This window comes from Actinia tenebrosa, unplaced genomic scaffold (genome assembly GCF_029948245.1).
Source record: "Actinia tenebrosa isolate PJP-AT-01 unplaced genomic scaffold, QUT_ActTen_1.0 PGA_scaffold7__59_contigs__length_16204524, whole genome shotgun sequence".
In the NCBI taxonomy this organism is placed as follows: domain Eukaryota; kingdom Metazoa; phylum Cnidaria; class Anthozoa; order Actiniaria; family Actiniidae; genus Actinia; species Actinia tenebrosa.
Genome location: NW_028292584.1, coordinates 5,601,925 through 5,625,161, shown reverse-complemented (window position 1 = coordinate 5,625,161; position 23,237 = coordinate 5,601,925). Strand labels below are relative to the sequence as shown.

Genomic DNA, 23,237 nt, shown 5'->3' with positions numbered 1-23,237 from the left:
GTTGTTTAGTAATAGCGTGATGTTGCCGTGTGTGCGTATGCCCTTCGTATGTATGACTAAGCATAGTTCAGTGATTCAGTTTTCTTTTGTTTAAGGTTAAGTTAGGGGCGAGGGAACCGGGGGGGGGGGGGGGGGGGGGGGGCGGCTTTTTGTGGAATTTTAATACATTTTCACTTAACTCAGCCCTCCCGCCTTGCCATACAATGTCACTATTGAGCCCCCCCCCCTCCCTCCCCCAAATCAAAAAACTGCTCCGCCGTCCCTGTAAGTTGGAGGCTTTTGGAGGAAGAAAGAAGAAAGAAAGAAGAAAGAAAGGAAAGAAGGAAGGAAGGAAAGAAAGAAAGAAAGAAAGAAAGAAAGAAAGAAAGAAAGAAAGAAACAAACAAACAAACAAACAAAGAAAGGAAGGAAGAAAGAAAGAAGAAAGAAAGAAAGAAAGAAAGAAAGAAAGAAAAAGAAAGAAAGAAAGAAAGAAAGAAAGAAAGAAAGAAAGAAAGAAAGAAAGAAAGAAAAAAGAAAGAAAGAAAAAAAGAAAAACAAAAACAAAAACAAATTTATGGCTGCCTTAGACCCACTTTAATATATCGAATCTAAAATATCTTCAAAAAATTAACTGCCGGTTATTTAATCCGTGCCAGGAAGTCTCATCATGAGTCCCACGAAGAGAGTCGACGTTCGTATTCCCATTATTGGAATCTGTTGAAATCTGTTAAGCAGAGGAGAATCATTTGAAGTCTCTTTAAAAAGAATATGATACTTTGAATCCATTAGAGTTCGATTTAGTTTAGAATTAGGATTGTATTTTAGTTAAGATGTTGAAAACCATCCATTTCTTGGGATTCCTGTGGTAATGCCCTTAACACAGGAAGCCCAATACGTAAGGCCTATCCTGGATAATTCATTCTGTGTGTATATAAAGTATCATTCGTTGTTTAGTTAAATGTCTCCTAGCAACCAGCCAATATCCGATCATTTCTTTATCAACATCAAAACAAAATATATCTCTTCTTTACATCACTGTCTAATCATTTATTAGCCCTATTATTCCAGAGAAAACTATTTTTTTTAATTCACTTTTCTTGTGTTCTCGTCGTTTTACAGACAATTATAATTCTACTAACAACAAAACGTTATCTTATTGCCTCAAAGAAATAAAAACTTACATCAAAAAGAATAGCACAATTGTGAGATAAGATACGTTGTCTTTACAAAGACACTTCATGTATTATATCAATTTTCTTTTCTCAGAATTGTGATACAACAAAATAAAGATAAAAAGTCAGTTAAAGAATCTTTTCAACGCGTAAAATGTTAACTTTTTGTTCAGAATATTGTTTGAAGTAATTTATCCTTAACCTCATAATCTTTGTACCCAATTAGTAATCTAACTAACGAAAAATACTATGGAATTCGAGGGCGCATTTTCTTCGACAAGGATACAATTTTTAAATTTCAAAAATCTCAGAAACCAGAATTTGAACAATTTTGCTATGGGAAAATTGGGGTTACACGATTTAAAGAATTCAACAGCTAAAATTCTTATTTGAGAAATTTTGACTTTATTTTTCAGTGCTTCCATATGTAAAGGTTGTTAAATCCATGGCTATAATGAGTCGTTTTGTCGAGAGCCTAGTCTTGAAAACTTTCTGTAAGGAACTTTAAAATACATATATTTCTGCATCTTCTTGGCAAGCTAACGTGAAAAAAGCCAGCTTGTTTAATGTCGATAAATCTTATTCTTAAAAACGTTATTTTTGTTGATGTTTGAGAACGAGAAAGCGCTTCAAAATCAAGCCAAAAATATTTACATATTACCAGCTGTTTTGACCAAATTTTTGCTAATTAAATTAGTCATTCATTTGGAACCTACTCGAAGTTGGATAACAAATCTCGCGAAAACAATCAAAAGATTTACAAACAAGAGTCAGATTTACGTCAGAGTATAGTTTCGCTAATACTCTTGTATGATGCTAAAGCCATCAACATTTTGTTCTTACGAACCATGGAAAAATGCGATGTGATCTTCACAAGAAGGCGTTCCGGGTTTTTAGGAAGGAATGCATTTGTCCTATTCTATTCACACTCAAACGTCATTAGGCGGTTGTTGGCTCTTGTTCAAAATGACGAGTTAGGCCACTAGGGACCTCATTACGCCATTTCTTGATCTTCTTCATAAGAACTCGATTGTATCTAACAACAATGGCGAGCTAAATAAAGCTACGCACGCTTTATTGGTCGGAATAATGCCCTCCAGTGTTGTTCATAAAAAAAAGCCAAAGCTTCGCGGTGAAACAAAGGATCAAGTTAATTTGTGCGGTCTTCCTTAGATCAGCATTCCGCGCGTTATGCAAAAACCCGCTTTTTTACACTGAAAATCTGACGCGCAGCAAAACCGAAGCCCGCCAAAATCGTCTGATAGCCACCTTGTTTTACAAGGTGACTCACAAACGTGAAGGTAAAACTCCGTAGGTAGCAGAGGCCTACCTCGTCATTCACAGCTGAATTCTTATTGCGCGCTTAGCATGACGAGCAGAAGTCAACCTTGACTGTCCTTTTTCAAGCCGTTCGAGTCGACCGTGACACGTCTTCTTGTCCAATTTCAATAGTTTTGAATACAGCACAAGAGTATAGTTTATGCGCGCTGCCGTAAAATAAAAGAAAGCAACAAGATTTTTTTCTTTTTATCTCAAGGACTTAAACCCGGAAGACAACGGGCGCTCGATAGAGTTTTTCTCAAGAGCTTGTGCGGCCACATCGGTATAATTGAAGTGATCTCCATAACAATACCATCGCTTTTTATGAATGCTGCGTTGATTTTTGAATATGAATCAGAATCTTGCTTTGTGGATTAATTGGCTGGCAAGAAAACAGAGAATAACATACACCAACGCCGGGCTTTGACATCGACCGAAAAAAAAACCGGCCAAAAAATTTCGTCGAAGTTTTTGTTAGTTAAACAAACGTGTCTCTTTACTTCAGAATCAAATTTATTTACTCTGATATCCGCTTAAATTAGATGTAAATATCAAAGCAAACACGTTATCGACTTTGGAATGATTAATCTAGTGGGGTCAAGCTGTGTTTCAATAAAAGTGTAGCCTAACGTGCTACACATAAGCACTCGAAAAAACTGATTGAGCAACGTCGTTGGTTAACCATCTCTTATGAAAAATGAAATCAAACATAGCGGTTTTAATGTAAGTGAATTTAGGTCTGTCCCTTCTGGGGCCTTGTTAACTTGTCTTGGTCTGATTATTAATTCAAGTAAATAAAGTTACAGGTTCGTTCTCATTGTGTTGTGTTCTTTTGATGTTTGGAATGATTATGGTAATTAAATATTTCTAAAAACTCTATTGTTCACATGCAACGCCAGAAATGTAAATAGCTTTGTCAAGCTTCACACACGAAAAGCCTCGTCCTTGTTCGGAATCAAATCATTTGTCGAGACCCTATTGAAGGCGAACGTAGTTTGTGCAGACAAGTTTGAAGTTGGTTCGTTCCGAAGATGAGTACCAAAGATGCTAACCACATTAAGAGACCTATGAATGCTTTCATGGTATGGTCAAGAGAGAAAAGAAAGACTCTATCTCAAGCAAATCCAAGAATGCACAATTCTGAAATAAGTAAAATTTTGGGCGCCCAGTGGAAGCAGATGGAGGAGGAATCTAAACAACCTTACATACAGAAAGCCAAAGAACTTCAAGCACAACACAGTAGAGACAACCCAGGATATAAATACAAGCCTAGGAGAAGAAAACCTAAACAAAATATGCTGAAGAAAACACCGTATCCATTCCCATATCCAAGTCCTGACGGCGCTCAACATGCAGCACTCAAGATGGGCTATCCAAATGCCATGCCGTCTCCCGAAGCGGTCTACCAGCAATATTTTCAAGTTCCACAACCCAACTATCAAGTATACGATATGTCAATGCATGCCCCAAGACAGGCACACTCTTACGGCGGTGGACCTCCTCACAGCTCTGCCGTCCATGAATTAGCTTACCCTGTTCGCAGTGAAATTATGCAAGGTGGACATCTCTATGGAGGACCCATCGACTTTCCACCAACCACTAGTGCTTTCTCTAGCTCTCAGAACATTCATGTACAACAAGCTCAAGATCACAGTTCTCCACCAACGTATCCCGCCTTGTTTACTCAACGACACATGTGATTGCAGCTTTGATACTGGTAGCTAGTTATTTATCTTTCTTTTGAGTTTTTGTAATTGATTGTGTGCCTAACATCCTTCTCGACAAGTGATATCTTCATTCACGTCTCTATGAAGGCTTAACTCTCTGTTGATCATTTGTTTTTCATTCAATATTTGAAGTGACTTATGACAGCTTATCTTGCCTAAAGGTTTAGCCTTAAAGCAGATCCCTTAAAGCTATGATTATTCTGATAGACTCAGTTCACAAGCAATCAGGCAAGAAACGTCCATCAATGGAGGCTTCAGAAATATCATAGATGAAATTTATTACTCTTAAAATGACTAGTATCTGTAGACGTTCCTAAGCCCAGCTGTGGGAGATATTGAAGACTCTTTAGTGGCTGTTTTATTGCCCTGATTGATATAATAACTACTGTAAATAGCTTGTTGATTAGGAAAATATTTCAATATGGCCGATGCAAACTTGTACGTAATAGCAACTTTTTCATCTTAGCGCTGACGGGAGACAACTAAAAATTCTTTCTTCGAAACCAAAATCTTTATGCTCAACAAGATAGAATCACTGTTTAAATTTGCTCCATCTAAGTAAGAATATTTCATTGAATCCGAAAACAGTAGAAAATAGCATCGATGCTTTATTCGACTCGGACTGGTAGACTCGAGGTTTAAACAAAGCTCAAGAGAATTTTCTCTCTCTCGTTTTCCTTGATCTTAACGGCATATATATTTGTATATCCTCTCTCATCGTAGGTTTCTAAGTGCTATACAATTAGTACAAGCAAATCAATTACTTCTATTACATTATGACAACAGAAATCAAATTGCTGAATTGTATGATAGTTGACCTCGGAGTGAAAGAACACGAAGAGTTGGTTAACCGTGTTTCATAAGTGCGGTTCGCCATGAGCGACGCATAACGGTCCGAATGTTTACAACATTACGATGAAACGAGCTTAAAACCCTTGAGAAGATAAGGAAAGAGTAAGCACTATGAATAAATAGACGCACTGAAACCAGTCGAGTTCTGTGTCTAGATTATTGAATTCCGAATCCTTGATATGTCTATTCTATTGTGAAGTTTTGATATAAGGTGCGCTAAGCCGTAGCATTACTTTTTTGGATTACAAGAACTTTTTGATCTATTACAATAGGCGAGTTGTCCCCAAAATACATAACATTTGTGAAGATTTTCAAAGCGAATTCAATGGAGCCTTCATGTTCAATATTTCAACAATGTTCAGCCATTGTCATTGGAACTAAGGGAGTTTAGTTAACCGAGGGCGAGAGCGACCATTCCTTGAATTTATTTTGATTTTAGTAGCAGTGAAGTAGAACGAAAAACGTGTGTGCCACTCAACTTCGAGCACGAGTTAAAAGCATTTTTCAAGTCCGTTTGGATAAAATTATCTCTAAATAAAAGAGCATAGCAGAGTACCTTTTGTTCAACTTGTTTGATTACCAAAAAATATATTTCTTTCTTCATTTCCCTTTTCGTTTAAGAAAAGAAAATGAATCGCTTAACTAAGCATTTCCTACTTAAAGACGCGCTCTGGCTAAGCAATTATTACAATTTGTGCAATTCCAAGAACTTTGGCATCACCAAGTTAAGTAGCGAAGCCATAACGCATTTTTTTCGAAGGAAATAGCTTTGAATTATTCAATTTTGGATACCATAACTTATTTATGACAGAAAAAACAGTTTTATCTATTTAGTTTAACGTTTGTATTTTCTCTGTCTTGTCAGAACGATGTTATCTGTTTACGACTCTGAAAATGAATTAGCCTTGATTCAACATCATTATTATTACTATTATCATATCTAGGCCTATTATTGATATTGCCACAGTATTACATTGACTAAGATGTATATATTATATATATTTTACACCATCCAATACAGAATTCAACATTCAAAGAAAAAAGAATAAACACAAATCAGATTGTTTTCGTATTGTGGTAGTTTGGTGTGGTGTTTTAAGTTATGTTGTTTAAGTTTGTTAAACTGTTAAGGATGTGTTTAATTATTTAAGGTACTCGAAGTTTTTTTTTTTTGTATTTGAGAAGAGCTTCTTATAAGATCTTTCTTTTTTTTTTTTTTTTTTTTTTTTTTTTGTTGAGTTTAGGAGAAAAGCCTTATAAATGACAGCGCTGGTTTGAGCTCGAAATAGCAACGCATTTTCAAAAGCCTCAAGTTAAGCACTCGAGCTCAAAACTAGACCAAATTCAGTAAAAAAAATCCTAGTTTCAGAGGGAAAACGTAAAATCTCCGTTTCTATTGAATTATATATTGAATAATTTTTTAAAGTTTTATATTCGATTCTATATGTTGCTGAAATAATATTCAATTCAATTAAAGAACGTGATGTTGTTAATGTAACTAGTCAAAAGAAAAATATGAGTGTAAAAATAACAAGCTTATTTGTATCCATAGTTTAATTGAATTTGAAATTGTACTTTTTAAGGTATAAAGGCTGGGGTGAGAGGAGTTTTGAGAATACGGAGTTCGTTGTTTTTCGACCCTTGCAGATTCAGACTTGAATAGCACCCCTCACAAAGCATAGTGCTAGAAAAGAATCAAGTTTTCGATTGATTTTATTGAACTTCCCACTCGTATGTTCCTTCTTTTATTCAACTGGAGTTTGTTTTGCTTGGCATTAAAGATATGAGAGTTGAGACAATGGAAAAGACTCTTCAACATTTGATAAACAGCCAGATACGAAACAAAACCCGAAAAGAAATGCACAGTTCGAAGGAGGGGAAAAGATTTCCAATTAAAATCGTACTAAATTGGCTACTCATTTTCGAGCAGAACGTGCAATTTCAGGCAGCTTTCTTGACTGTATAAACCCTTAGTACTTTGAAGGGTAATTTATTTGGGATTTCGATGAGATCCTTCCAAGATATTTTTAAATTAATTTTCCAATTAGCCCAATCAGACAATCTTCATGCTGTTAATCAATGGAATCAAGAGTTAAATAGGTATATTCATGGCTGTTTCGTGCTGTAGGTGATTAAAAAACTCAGCGAGGTCTGAAGGATTCTGAGGCAGTAGTGCCGTGCGGTCATATACGTACCCAGTGCGCGTAAATAGATAGAGCACTGCTCTCTCTTCATACCAAGGAATGAAAGAAAATCTGTCAAAATTACTAATTGGAATCAGCAAATGACCTTATAAAGTACGGAGGAAACTGAAATAACTCATAAAATAACGAGAAATTCCGTCAAAATAACCTGCACAATACGAAGTGAGAATCTAGTTCCGAGTGAAGTAGTAGTTTTTAGATCACTTTAGCTCGCAGCTTCTCGTGCTTATACATCAGTATAACAATACTACAATCAAATTTTAGATTTTTCACTAATGCGTGTAGCTAGTTCGAATAGGCTTACCAACTACTAAATGAAAAAAGCACAACTTTCATAGCTTCGCTTAGGGAAAAACGAGGCGAGTCTCAGAGTGGAAATCTGGAAGCATTTTAAATATACGTTTTGCACTTCGACGCGCAGATACAAGCTTTATGCGTTACACGAAAAATCAAAGCCAGAATGATGGTCTTTTCTGAGGCGTTGGTTTTCAGAATGTTGGTGCCAATTGTAAAAAAAAAAAAGGCACACGAATATTTGTTTTTAACAAGCCCTTAACAACGAACGATGAGTTCATCATTATAGGATTGCTCGAATGAGTTTTTTTGTTTGTTAATCTATGAGATTACAGTTGGCGTCCCATTATGTCGAGTGCACTTGAAAGAAGCCAAACAAAACAACAAGTCCAATCTTTTATATCTCACAAGTATACTACCCAATATGCTTTGTTTCTGGCCTTAACATCAACAGTAGAATACAAACAGACAAGGTAGAGTGCACCGGTTGGGGAAAAAAAAAGACTTCGAATCCTTGGCGAAGAACAGACGAGCGCGCTTGGTGAAAAGAGCGCGCGATTCAATCTGGTGCTAGAGAAAAAGCCATTGTCAATGTTCTAATATTGACAGGTGAGAGCACTCCCCCAACGTAACATTTAAGTGATTTTGTCGTATTTGATAATACCTTGTTAATATGACATTTTTAATTAGACTTACTTAATAAAATTGCCTGTCTCAACAGAACACTTGTGTTTTTGAAAAAATTAAGTTCCTATCACTTGAGCAGGAATTTTAAAACAGCACATCGACCGGACAATGAATTGTATGTTTTCAAATTCCTTTAAGTCTAGAGGCATAAATAGGTTATACAATATTTATGGTTAAACAAGAAGTGAACGGATTTTACAACAAGGTAGAACTAAACAAAGTTGAATGAGACAAAATTCTCAAAACACTTATCAAGAATTTGATAAAATATTAAAATACGTTATAACATTTTCAACAAATGCTAGAAGAGTTTGTAATCACACTAAATATGCCAAATTATTCCAACCAATTGTCAGTTAGATAATTTGAAAGTTAAATAATTGAAAGTTGGTTTAGTTTTATGGGATAGCAACTTTAAAAGGTTGCTTTAAAAGAAATTGTGTCAAATATATTACACGTGGAGCTTCAACTCCATGGGTTATATTTTGAAAAGTATCGCCCTATGTGGGCCAATCAGAGTAGGCTTCTTAATCACTAGCCTAGCATGAGACTACAAAGCGCATTTTTACACGAATTATATACCAATCTGGTGAAAAGGTGTAAGACTAGAACACGACAAACGAGAGCCAAAATTTCAAAAAATATACGAAAGAGGTATTTGTGTAGAAAGAACGAATAAAAATGCAGAAAAAATATTAGGATTTGTCTAATTTGTGTCGTGATTAGTCAGCGAGGAATTAGTATTTGCATATGAATTTATCAACAAAAGCACAACGCCGAATTTCAACTCTGTTTTCCAATATCTTCGTTTAGAGGGGTATTCTGGGCCCCATTTCTCTCCAACGTTAGGGCTACGATCTTATTATTTGCACTACAGATTCTTATTCTATAGATTTCAAAAGAGAATTGACCCATTTGATGTTTCTTAAGCATATAAACAACAGCCCGTTAATTACGAAGAGAATAAATGCTAAGGAAATGATTCTCTTAAGAGAAATAACCCCTAAGGACTTGACAGCGTTAATTGATTTTTCTAATGAAATTTCTTTTGGTGTATAATGCATGGATCATTGGTTTCCAATAAGGGTCAACTAAACACCCTCCCGACATGCTGACATGAATTGAAACCCCATTTTTTTGACCAAAAATAGATCACAGCGGTGTATGAGAAAATATTACTCTTAAAAAATGATTGCCGAGAGACGTTCATTACTGGATTATCGAATTTTAGTATGGGAGACGCGTGAATAGACTTCTGTCCAATGTAAAAAGTTCCGCGAGCAATCTCCGAGAAAATCCGAAATTAACCCGAATGGCAACGTGCTCTCCGCTTTTAAGAGGAGTAGTAATTTTGCATGAGAAACGAGACCTTTTGTTGAAGACCAAAAGGTGCCCGCTTTCTACTGAACATTGAAGTATTAGCTGAAAACCTAGATCTCTACGACCAATGAACATGCATGGTGTTCGGTTTAGAGAGGTTCAGTAAGTTTGCACTGTCCATACGCTTCACCCGAGTGCTAGGTGAAAAACTAGACCTCTAATTAACGACCATCAACGGTGTCCTAAAATAACTATATATTTAAACGACACCTCTTGATAGCGACCACCAACAGCGTACGCTTTCGAGAGGTTTATCATATATTTACACCACACCTCTTGAAAACGACCACTATAAACTCTGCGCACTTTGAGAGAATTATATATTTAAACGAAACCTCTTGTGATAACGACCACTTACAGCGTTCGCTTTGGAGAGGTTTATTGTATATTTACACCAGATTTCGCCATAACGACCACTATAAACTGTGTACACTTTTAAGATAATTATATATTCAGACCAGATAAGACCTCTTTAACAACCACTAACAGCGTCCGCTTTCGAGAGGTTCTGAGACTAGACTAAACCTCGTGTTCGGTTTTTAGAGGTTCAGTCGGTGCATGATAACCATACGCACATCATTACACTGAAATAACTATGGTCGGTTTTTAGAGGTTCAGTCGAGGCAGGATAACCATGCGCACATGATTACACTCAAATAACTATGAACACAGATAGAGGAATGCCACCACTTGAGGTTGTGTGGAGCTTACGTTGCAGTTATAATGAATCTGTGAGAGAAAAGGCAGTATTGATGGATTGCAAGAATTCCCAAGAGAGTCAAAAAGACAAAAACATGGCGGCCATTGTGGTACCGTTAACAATGAGAATGAGAAATCGTTTGTTAAATGGCACCAACATGGACGCGATGACGTAACGTGCAGTCGAAGAATTGGTCCAGTAATTATACCATTGAGGACAATGATGAATATTTCAAACTAAATAGTCCTTTTCAGTATCATTTTGAATAGCATGCATACCATATAGAGTGCATACTATATGTCCGTGAAAAAGTTAACTAACAAAATTGTACAAAATAGTGCAAAGTTTTGTAGGTCTACGCTCTACTAATTTGTGCAAATTTTCACAAAGCTTTTGACACATATATTGTATGCACTCTATCTGTGAAAACGTTAACTAACCGAAAATTGTACGAATTAGTGCAAAGTTTTGTATATAGGTCTAGGGTCTACCGTCTTACCAATTTATGTAATTTTTTTACAAAGTTTTTTCACGAATATATGGTGTGTACTCTAGTCCTTTTTCAGTTATTTTAGAAAAGTGCATGTCACGTGATCATGACGTTCAAAGGGCCTATTGCGTGCGCACTAAAAGTTCTATTCTCGAAATCATTACCGATCAACTACTTAGAATGATTACTCAGTGAAGATTAGAGATAATATTTTTTCAATTGAATGACACTGTGTTTTTCTAAGATGTAAATTGTTCAATGATCCGTCATTCAAAATCAAGTAAGAATCCGTCAACAAAACAGACAATATCCTCGTAGTGCGTTTTGTTCCCCTTTGTCTCTTTTATCGCGACGAAGATTTGAATCCTAATTGGAACACAACCGTCTTTTGTCCTGACTAAAAACATCGGAACACCTTAACAGATTCACCGACAACCCTGTTGTGAAAGAATCAAGACTACCTCGACGGATACAATCAGTTGGTGGTCCGTCACACGCCGCTCTTTGGCCGGAACAGACCGGCTTTAGAAACGAGTACAAAGGATTAACCGGCTTATACAAAGACCTTGTGTTACTGATGTCCGCCCTCGAGCCATATTAAAAATCAACGGGGTACTATGGCTTGCACAATGAATTTTTTCTTTGGTGAAGATAAGTTAACCACATACTAGGTACTTCCTGAATGGGTAAGAATTCTGGTGCTAGAAAAGGCGGCTTAACTAACCACGTCCTCGTCCTTTCTTAGACATGGGATCCCTGTATCATCGGAATACATGATCCACGTGTCAAGGGTTTGACTTTCATCCCCGAGGTCTCTGCTTTCGATTCCTCCGCATCACATGTGCGAAGAATTTGTTAAACCTCTTCCCTGATTCGAGGGTTTTCCTTTGGGTTCTCCGGTTTTGGCTTCCTCTGCAAAGCTTAAGAAGCTTTCATTCCAGTTCGATCTGTGACTAAGCCGTACCCTGACTTAGACCAGCCTAGAGGTTGTTTCATGGTTCGATCTGTGAGTTAGGCGGGCCTTACTTGGATCAGCCCAGAGCGGGTTGTTTCAGAGTTCGATCTGTGAGTTAGCCATGCCCTGTCGTAGATCAGCCCAGAAATTGTTTCAGGGTTCGATCTTTGAGGTAGCCATGACTTGACTTAGACCAGCCTAGAGGTTGTTTTAAGGTTCGATCTGAGAGGTAGCCTTGCCTTGACTTAGACCAATGAGGCACTGCAATCGCAAGTCTCGAGAATCTTTCCTTGCGAAAAAGTTTCACGAAAAGTGAAAGTGCAAGTGCCGAAAGTTGTATCGTATCTTTAGGCAAGTTTTACGACGAACTGCACCGTGTAACAGTCCTCGAAAATTCCAAAACATTTTTCAAGCCTTACTGAGTTATTCATCTAAGCGCAGGAAGTAATTGCTCTGTTTCTTCCCGAACTAGAGGCAGGTGTTTAACCTTTGAACTCCAGAACCAATAGGTTTTTTTGATTTTGAGGAGAGAGGAAAACAGGATAACCTGCAGAAGAAACCTCGAAGCACACGAGAGAACCAGCAAGTATCATATTAAAACGTGTTTTCAAATGCCTTGTTAAACACAAGACAAGCCCTGAAGGCAAATGCTATATGGGAAGCACGGGTTGCGTAGCGGTGGGAACGATTGCCTCGGTCAAAACCGGCGACACGACCCTGTTTCGATTTCCGGACTCGGCGTCTTATGTGAGTAGAGTTGCTCGTTGGCTCTCTACTGTGGTTCGAGGGGTTTCTTGCGGGTTTTCTGGTTTTCTCCCTCTGCAAAAATAAAATGCCTGTTGAAACTCTCCGGTTTTCCTCACTCTGCAAAAAAAAAAAAAAAAAAAAAAAAAAAAAGCCTGTTGAAGCTCTGTAGAAATGCCACTTTAAAACCCCATTTATTTATTTACTTAAAAAGGTAATCATCCGTTTCAAGCCGTTTCCAGGGATAATAAATGAATTAGAAAGAATCTTATTCCGCAATGATCTGTTGTTAAACCAAGAGACGTTTTTTTTTAGTCAGGAAATAATAACTTTTTATACAAGAGTTTTCTAAGTGGCTTTGTTTATTAATCTATTTGTAGCTCGATTATTGCGTGGTTGTTTTTAGCTCCATTACGTAGGACCATTATTAGTGAAAAAAGGAGTGAAAGGGTCAATGTCACAGGACTATATGCAGACTAGATACTAAATGTAGACAGGAAAATGACCTTAGAATAATACAGATCTATAAATATGATACAGTTGGAGAGGAAGAAAGGATAGATGAATGGACGGACGTATTGATAGATGGTTGGAAGGAAGGAAGGAAGGAAGGAAGGAAGGAAGGAAGGAAGGAAGGAAGGAGGGAAGGAAGAAAAGAAAGAAACGAACGAACGAACGAACGAACGAACGAACGAACGAACGAACGAACGAACGAACGAACGAACGAACGAACGAACGAACGAACGAGCAAACAATGAAGGACGGAAAAAAGGAAGAGAACGGAGTAAAAAGGAAAGAGGGACAGACAGTAATTTGATATGTTCAGTTGCATGAAATCCGCAAATAAACATTTGTCTTGCATGAGATTAGATAACGGCTAAGGTTCCTAAAGGTCTATGACTTTGAAGAAGATCATTAAACTTTTAATCAGTCATAACCAAGTTGTTGCTGCTTCGACCATTTGGCTCCTAAAGGTCTGCAATTTTTAGTAAGATATCCGTAACTAAGGAAAAAATCTATTGATTACGAGTAAACCCTACCGGAGCGAGATTGCGGGTTTGAGTCTTTTAAAATGATTTCTATTAATCACAGGGGTCGGTTAAGAAGAGATGGCGGTAATGTGTGCTAAATACAGGACGTTATGCACCTGGTGTACGTTTAATATAGAGTGGTCGCTCTTACAGGGTGGTCGCTTAATACAGGTTCTTTGAATACGCAATGCAGACTGCTCATCTAACACAGCCTGCATAATCACTTTGCAAAGTTTGGATGTCCGTCAATACATTACTGTTCGCTTAAGACAGGTTGCCTTTGAAAACAGTTTGGTCGCTTATTACAGGTTTAACTGCTTGTCTAACACAGCTTGCAAATCCACTTTGCCAAAGTTCGAACTGATTGCTTGAGACAAGTTGCCCGTTTCAAATAGGGTAGTAGCTTCACATAAAACTTACAGGCAAACTTTGTACAGTCTGCCTGGTCCGATACAGAATGTTCATTCGCTTGATACAAGGTGCTGGCTCTTAGATAAGATGGATTTAGACTATCAACTCAATACCAGTTGTCCAGATTATTACCGAGTGGTCGCTTTTAACATGCTGTTCACTTTATTCAGGTCGTCTCGATTAATGTCCAATGGTTGCTTTATCCAGGCTGTCCACTTAATACAGGTTGTTCCCATTAATACTGAGTGGTCGTTTTATACAGGTGTCCACTTAATATAAGTTGTTCCGACTAATACTGAGTGGTCGTTTTATACAGGTGTCCACTTAATATAAAGGTTGTTCCAACTAATACTGAGTGGTCGTTTTATACAGGTGTCCACTTAACATGTTGTTCCGACTAATACTGAGTGGTCGTTTTATACATGTGTCAACTTAATATCAGGGTGTTCCAATTGATACTGAGCGGTCGTTTTATACAGGCTGTCCCGCTTAATACAGGGTTTATTTGCTGTTGTCGGACTGTTTGCTCAAAATTAAATGGTGCTGGCTGAAGGGAAAACGTTCTCATATGTCGACAATAATTACAGGAAGCAGACTGTTTCAGTGTTTACTTACTCAAAGATGTCGTGTCGATGATAATTTTGTGAAGCGGGAAGTCCAATGATCGCTATACAAATGCCCCCTTACTAAGTAAATATAGAACAAAAATAAGCAATGAAAATTAAAACTACGCCGTGGGAGTCCATAATTCTTCGTACTAAAAAAAATAGTAATAATTTCAGGTTTTTAGCGACAAAAATATTTCTTGAAAGATAAAATAACAAAATTCAATACAGTTATATTTTAAAGGGTTTCAAAATCTTCATTTCTTGAAAATGTTGGTATAAATAGAACAAGAGCTAAGTGTAGGACTGGTTGAATATATAAAAGTCTAGGATTTCTTTTAGTTTGATATGAATGAAATAAGTAAGTTGAAGTCCTTTTGCTATTCTACTGTTTTCATCCCATCGCACTGAAAACACGCTGACTTAGATCAGCCCAAAGGTTGTTTCAGGGTATCAATAAAATATAAATTTCAAGGCTTTATTTTGATATATAGTCTCATAAAACGCATGTTAGAACTGCAAACGGAAACCTCGCTCGATGTGATTTAGGTTCGATCTCTAGACCTGTCGTTATATGCAAACAAAACCATAGTAGTCCTGTGCTAAAACCCAACACGCTTATTCCAATTCGACCATGCAATGAGGACCACATATTCACTAGCTGCTGAGCTATAAATTGTTACCCTTCCAAAAAAAAATTAGTGGTAACTAGTAGAGTACTAGCGTGGACTGCGTCGGTGTTTCTCAATAAAACAGCAGGAACTTGTGGATAAATTGAATCACCGTAAAAAGCTTTGTGAAACTGACGTTTCGGACGTTAGTCCTTCGTCGGAGTAAGTGCAAATTGATTCATTTTAAATATTTTATTGGTCGAAAAAGACTATTTCAAAACGCGCAGTTTTCGTTCATTTTTGTTAAGATCTCAGATTGAAATGTTTGATTTTTTTGTTTAAACTATATTTATCCTAATAATAAGTTTTGTTTGCACCAAATTTAAAAATCGTTTCTGGGTTCAAATGATTAAATCATTGAAGCTAAAACCGAGGGGTATTCTGGGTACACATGCACTAAGAGGCAAAATGCTTCGTTTTTTAACTCGAATCAATGTTGCGAGAGCTGAAAAACTGCAATCAAACAGACGTTTTCTCAATTTATAACACTGACACATAAAGTTACGTTTATTTGCTGAGAAAAAAAGTAGAAAAGAGAGCATATTCGTAACCCGATCCCTCTAATCCCAAAGAGTCTGCTTTTGTCAAAATCCAATAGAATAAACACAAGAAAACAAATATTAAATATGTCAACTAAAAACTCATTAATGTCAATCAAAGTTTTGACAACGAAACTGTCAAATCAAATATTGAATTTTTCAATTTATTTATTTCAACTCATTTATTCATCACACTGAATACCTTGCTTATTACTGATTCTTTAACTTGATAATAATTTAAGGAGAGAAAAATATAGGTTTATATACATTTTTCGTATGATTTCGTCTTCTTTACTTTTTTGTACATTTAAATTTAATTTTGCCATTACCGAAAAAAAAATTTATATTCCTATATGAAATGAATATTTTTAGTATTAGCATATAATGAGTATATTTTATTTTTTACTTTTTTTTAATTAAGCAATTTACTAACTATTTGAAATTATGAGAATATGTGGACCGCGTAGCACTCATGAAATACATGAAGATACTCATGAAGATATAGAAATATAGATAAGTTATAGTGCTTGGGAACGAGGTTATTCCGGGCGAAAGACCCTTGGAATTAAATTCGGAAAAATTAATTTCCGACCTCGCTGGGAATCGAACCCACGACCTTCGGAATAATTTACTAACTATGTGAAATTAAATCCTTTTGTAAGAGTAAATACAGCTTATGTTTTGTTTTTTACTGATTTTTAATTAAACAAACTAATATAATTCGAAACAAACGGATACATATTTGCTTGTTTGATCATTCAATTTTTATTTGCTTGTTTTCGGTTCCATTATACATCCATTTATTCATTCAATTACATTAAAGTTCATTCATTCATTCATTCCATTTTATTCCATCCATCCATCCATCTATTCATTTATTTATTTCACTAAGCTTCTCTCCAATCAGCCCATAACTAAATCATCCTTTACGATCATTTTTCCTTTTATTCATTCAATTGCATTAAATTTCATTCATTCATCATTCAATTTTATTCCATCCATCCATCCATGTATTTATTTCACTGAGCTTCTCTAATCAGCCCACGACTAAATCATCCTTTACGATCATTTTTGTAATTTCATTTTTTTTTTTTTTTTTGAAATTAAAAAAACTGTTACAACTAATGACTGAAAACGTCTAGTTAACAATACTAATATCAATTCTTCCCAAAAAACATTACGAACTGCACAAAACATTTTCTAGAATACCGTATTCCAATATTATTTCGAAATCTTAATTGTTCTTAATAAAGTAGATATACTTGTAATAATTGCCACTGCTTTAAGAAGAAAGTTTAAGTGTTAAAACTATAAAAGAAGAATGGACAGCCAGGTTTTTATTGTTGAGTGTATCTAACTAAATATTTTTTTATAATTATCCAAAAAATTATTTGACTAGATTAGGATTTTAATCCTCGAAACGAATGAAAGAAAGAATGTTTTTAATAACCTAATTTTTGGGGGTATGGATTATTGGCAATAATTTCTTTGTACTACTTAGTTGGAAAATTTTGTCCATTTTTGAAAGAGAAGAAATTCTTCTAGAAAGAATATCGAGCCATTTGTCGCTTGCCCTTGAGAAATGAACCTACAAAACACATCAGGAAACTTCAAACCCGCCACAGTTTGTCAACTCAATAGCCGACCAACATCTATCATTCTCGTAACAGGAATAGTCGCTAGGCAACGCTATCACTAGCATTCGGACCTAAGCCGATGAGGTCTTGGGTTCTAGTTAACATCCCCTTCGTGTTCGTCAAAACAATGGGGTAATTTAAATACTATAAATACATCAACCAATTGAAGGATGTTTTGGTGTACGGATTATATTTACTGCGCGCTGATTGGTTGGTTCGGACAGTACCTAACAACCGCGGTAGAGTAAGAACGGGTGGCGAAACTTAAGTTTCTAGAAACAGCTGTGTGTGGCGAAGTGACGTGTTCCCGGGAAAATCATTACTAACTTGGCTGAAAGCTCAAGGCCTACTTGGATATAAATCGATCGTTCTTACGCTTACAGGAGAAAAATCAAAATTGAAGGGGGAAGCTTATGGGCTGATTGCGAACGAGTCGGCATGGCCGACGAGGTAAATACAGCATTCAACGCAAGGGACCTTTTTGGGACCGTTGATTTGGATGGCAGTGGATACATTGACCGCGAAGAACTTGCTGCAGTATGCGATTTAGACTATGAAGACCTTGGAGAGGTGTTTAACCAACTCGATGTGGACCGCGATGGAAGGATTAGCATCGAAGAGTTCTCGGAGAACTTCAAAAAGTTTAAAAATGTTGTCTCAGGGTTAAAACAAAAAAGGCTAACAAGGTCGGCAACAGGTGATGAAATTGAAGAGCTCAAACAGCGATTGGGTAAATCGTTCTCGAATCTATCTGGGTAAGTCTACGTTACTTTAAAAAACGAATTATTTTTGCTTGTTAAATCTTGCAACTCCAGGGACAGAGCTAACGGGGATACCCTGCACAAGAACCAGGACAGGTTTCTCTTTGTTTAAGATTCATAAGCGTGAAGAAAACAAAAAAAACAAAAAAAAAAAACACCAGTTTTCCATATTAAGTTCCTTCCACTTTCTTTCGTGAGGATACACAGACGAATACAAATGCACGCAGTTTAGACACCAGCTCTCATTTTTACCTCGGGGCTCAATTTAAACGATCACGAAAACACTGAAGATCTTATCCTGATGATGTTGCAAAATTTTCTATTCCATTTATTTTCGAAATCTTGCACGGTTATTAAACCAAACAGGTACAACTCTTCCCCTTTGCCCTAAAAACAAGTGCCTTGGAACTATGTAATTCTGCAAAAATAAACCTATAGCGACACAGTTTTTTTGAAAAACATTATCGTAACAAGGGAAGAAAAGATTCTAGTTTAGAGTAAGAAAATTAGTGACTAAAGTATACGAAAATAAGTTGTCGAATTGAACGAAGTTCGAGCTTAGTGAGTTGAATTTGCCATCGAAGAGAAAAGCGATTCGCTTCAAGAAACTAGATAATATTTCCGTCTTGGATGTCGTTCCTCTAATTGTTCTAGTCGTAAACTTAATAACTCTATGTTATGATAAATGTATCTTTTGTTTCTATTTCCTGTCTTAAAATATCAATATTCTAGTAGAAGGAACTATGTTCAAAGGGTTTTTTTTCGATGTAGTTTACTGGGAACCGACAACGCCAAGTTGCTCGACCCACGGCCTAAATGATGAGACACGGATATCAAAGCGAGCTAACAGGACAATGTCGTGATTTAATTTCGAGGGCTTTTAGGCCAAATGATATCAGTATTATTACTATTAAAAGCCTCATGGTTTGGACTTCCGATGGTGAAATGATGTCCATATTTCTTCGTTTGAAGCCAAATAAACGTTGCACTTTTATATCAAACTTTGCACGCCGAGGTACAAAAATTATAGATAGATATATATATATATATACATATATTTCTTTTTGTCGAAATCGGTTGCCTAAAATTAGAGGAATATCCTTAGTTAAAACGAAATCACTGAATCTGAAAAATAGCATATCTATTTCAACGATTTATTCCAGTAAAACAAATACAGAACAACAGCAGAAAATAAAAATAAAAATATCGTAGGCTAATATAAAAATTTATTTTCCATTCAACTCAAATTCAATTTTGGGATAGACAATTTTTATTTTTCGGGCCTGAGTGAAGAAATACGTCTAAAATTTCGTCCTTAAACCTAGAAACTGCAAAAGCCATAATAATTATTTTTAGAACTAACATAATAATCTGAACCCACTACATGTATTATTCATCTTGTCGATGGAACAGAACAAGCAAACACTAAACATGAAATTTGTTTTAACAGAGAGAGATTAAGATTGACAAGTGATAGTTTGGCGTTGGGGGAAAATACGGAATCACTGCAATTTTCCTTTATTTTTACTCGAGACTAACTAGAATAGAGCAGCTTAAGATTTAATTTCAATTTATTCAAAAAAATGACTCTTTGGTAGGCTATAAATTATCGCGAGTATTTTGAAGGCTTAAGCGGAACGCAGCAACACTAGCTGACAAATGAACAACCTCTTGTACCTCAAACGAAAACTCCCCCCAAAAAATGTTACAACTTAGACGATTATTTTTAAGGTATTTTGCTAGAGTTGGTCGCTTGTTTAGTGGGAAAAAAATGCTTATTTAAGCTGCCTTGAATTCCGTTGCCATGAAAACCAAAGTCTCGTTGAAGAACGTATTCTTGCTTAATCTAAAACCTACGCAAAACCCGAAAATTATCACAGTTCTTACAATTTTTAAAATGCGTTTTAACTTTCAAGGCCATTATTAGAAAAGCGGAAAGAGAACTACCCAAGATTGACTAAAGTCTTAAAATGAAACCTTAATTGAAAAAAAACAAGTAAAATTCAACCCGAAAAACCAAGATCTCGTGACATTTAAGTACTTTTTTAATGTCTCTCAAGGAAATGAAGACCATTTATTCACATAACTTATTTTAGAAATAAATTTGCATCTCTACTTAACTAAGTTGGAAAAGGATCCTTCGCTATCAAACTGAAATCTTACACTGCCGATTGGAATCATTTCAGCTGTCAAAAAGTGTTTATATTGTCTAAGGGTTTGTCTTGAACATCTCTGGCGAGAAATGGCATAATTGATCCCTAAAAAGCGCGGGAAAGTAGGCGTATTATCTTCGCCCCAATCGCCATATCCATCGTCTCTATCCACCTTGTAGAGTTTTAAAAATTCACATCTTTTATTTTGCTAATATGCTTCCAACTTTCTTAATTATTATTTTTAAATGCTTGAATGTTTTGAAATAAAAGGGAATTTTTTCAGAGCAAAAAAGCCATTCCAACCTTTTATTTTGATTGGATAAAACGGCCCCAGAATCTAAAACCCGGCTTAAATTCAACTTTATGCATACGATAACATAGCACGGCTCTTAAAAATACATCAGTTGAAACAAACCTGAAGCGTTCGGAAAAGGCGGACTGTTCGCTAAATATTAAATTATCGTGATGAGCTATCGTTAAACAGCAGGAGACGCATAGGTGGAAGGATTTGCTAAGACGAACACGACAGAGTTCTAATCAAGGTGGTATATCAAAATGACTACAAAATTGTAATAAATTAAACTAGTACTTCGACGTCTGCCTGGTTAAATTAAACATGAGTTTTCATACTCATGGTTAACAGATTTTGGGCTAAAAATTTGCCGGAAAGCCGGGAATGAAAGTAGAAATAGAAAAAGTGTCGTGGATGAATCTTTTCGTGATGAATTGAGGGGGAAAACCTGTAACCAAAGAACTGAAAAACGTTGGGATAAAATATGCTGAGAGGAGAATCCAAAAGTGTGAGCCGGGGTTACATAAAGTTTTGTGTATAGTCGAATGGAAAGCTAGAAAATTAAATCAGAAGAAAAATTATGAAAAAAGATTGCTTCATTTTAGTTTCTAGATGGTGAAGTTTTGCTTCCATATTTGCGCTTGTTTATTTGCTTGTATTGTTTGGATTTTCTTTTGTGCAGAAGATGAATAAGGTACAGGAATTTCACCCATAATCGTTCATAGTTATAAATAATTGGACAAGCTTGCATTATTTTGTAGGGCTTTGAAGTAAACATTTCTGTTCAAACATATATTGCAAGGATATATAGTTCGGGATAGGATCATCGCATTTGTGATTATAGGATCATGTTCCATGCGAATAATTCGCTGAAGAGCTTGAGGCAACTGGATAAATTTCGTATATCCATTTGTCCTGTATACAACAGAGTTGGTTTAGCCTTGTTTGGGCTTCTAAAAGATCATTAAAATCGTTTTGAAGTTTAAAATTCGAGAAGATTAAAATTTATTATAGTATGCGGTATTCAGTTCTCACAAGAAAACCTTTCTTCCAAACAGTTTTATGACATGTAAATGTTGCATGAATTGATAACGGCAATGTTGCATGTCGAAGGATACATAAAAATATTGCACCTGCAACTCCAGCTATCCATATCATATTGCATGTTAAACATTGTGTATGAGACTCATAACTGCAGCCGATATGGTAATGTAGCATTACATAGAGCGGAACTGATATATTAACAGGAAGTATTGCATGTGTAAGATGCACACTAAAGAATGGCATCACTGCATGGAGATGCTGCATTTATCACTGACTACTACTCGGATACTCTTCCATGCGACATCTCATATTTTACTAGGAATTCAAATATGCAAAATTTAAGAGAAGAAATCCTACTAGAACCTTTTTTCAAGTCACATTCAATGACCAATAAAGCTGTAAAGTTGATGAACAATTAACAAGTTTTAGTGATGGACCATTTGGGGGGGGGGGGGGTGTTTCCTTCTTTACAGAAAGAAGAGGTTGATATTTTGTGGGAGATTTGTACGTGCAACCCCCCTTCGATCATCAAATGGTCCATCCCTTAGAGGGTGGAACACCTACGGTCAGAACAGCCACTACGCGTGAATATTGCACATCGCTGATAGCCATGGTTACGGCACGACGTAGGGTCAAAAGAGCGTCATTCAGTCGAATCACGTTTTCAGGTCGGCATCCATGACACGTTTTCTGGGACGGGTTGTACGAAGGGTGGAAAGCGCTAACCGACTGATAATTCCATATCCTTATCCGGTGGATAAGTCAATGCTGTTATCCAATAAATGTGTCAACTGGATAAGATCCATCCATTGGATAGCGTTTTTTACCCTTCATACAACCTGGACCAGTTTTTTAGACACAAAAAGAAGTGAAGCAAAAAAGTTGTAGATGTATTGCTGCATAATTAAAATGCGAGTTAAAGAGGAATATTGCTGAATTTGGTCCTGTAAACTATGGGAGATATATCCAATATTATGAAGCTCTGATGACTGCATTTAAATCAAAGGATGGTAGTAGTAAAGGTAGATTTAGAGAATGGGAGCTTCATCAGGAGTATGAATATTGATGCTTGCCGTTTGGCATATATCAGTATGCATAGTAATGGAGACGTCTTGGCATCATATGTTTCACAAGAAATGAATGGCAAAATTATAATTTAAAAAAAAACATACGATGACACGGAGACGCTTTTGCATGATAAAAAAACTCGTAGATAATGCTAAACCGTTGACAACCATGGCTACTACACGTATTAGGTAGAGGAAAGCGGCTGAAGTGAGCCAGAAAAAGGATTGCAATGCAAATGACCAAACGAGAGAGTCATGTAAAAGTTTTAGTTTAACTAACAATTCTTTATTTATGATAAGTGTTAATGGTCACCTTTTGTATCAAGGAAAACGTGACTGAAGTTTTTTATTCCGATTCCAGCCTCCCTAGATTATTAGGTCAAACTCGACCCCAAATATATTATAGGCCTCATGTCCCCTTATGACGATAGCTCTCACAAACATAAGGAAAGTAAATTATTTGAGAATACATTTTCTGAATTTTCGTAAAATATGCATAAATACAAATTAGAATAATAT

The 23,237-nt window shown here is 36.2% G+C and overlaps 2 protein-coding genes across 2 annotated transcripts in view; both read left to right on the top strand.

Annotated features, from left to right (window-relative positions):
* Positions 1-3,400: 3,400 nt before the first annotated feature.
* Positions 3,401-5,608, top strand: LOC116297316 (uncharacterized). Its single transcript, XM_031705534.2, has one exon. It carries the CDS (start codon positions 3,506-3,508, stop codon positions 4,172-4,174), a length of 669 nt encoding a protein of 222 aa, XP_031561394.2. The 5' UTR covers positions 3,401-3,505; the 3' UTR covers positions 4,175-5,608.
* A 12,050-nt stretch (positions 5,609-17,658) lies between these two features.
* Positions 17,659-23,237, top strand: part of LOC116297299 (ras and EF-hand domain-containing protein) — a 32,255-nt gene continuing 26,676 nt past the window's right edge. The window contains exon 1 of the mRNA XM_031705511.2: positions 17,659-18,156. Coding sequence (XP_031561371.2) covers positions 17,840-18,156 — 317 coding nt within the window. The 5' untranslated portion in view covers positions 17,659-17,839. The remainder of the gene's footprint in view (positions 18,157-23,237) is intronic.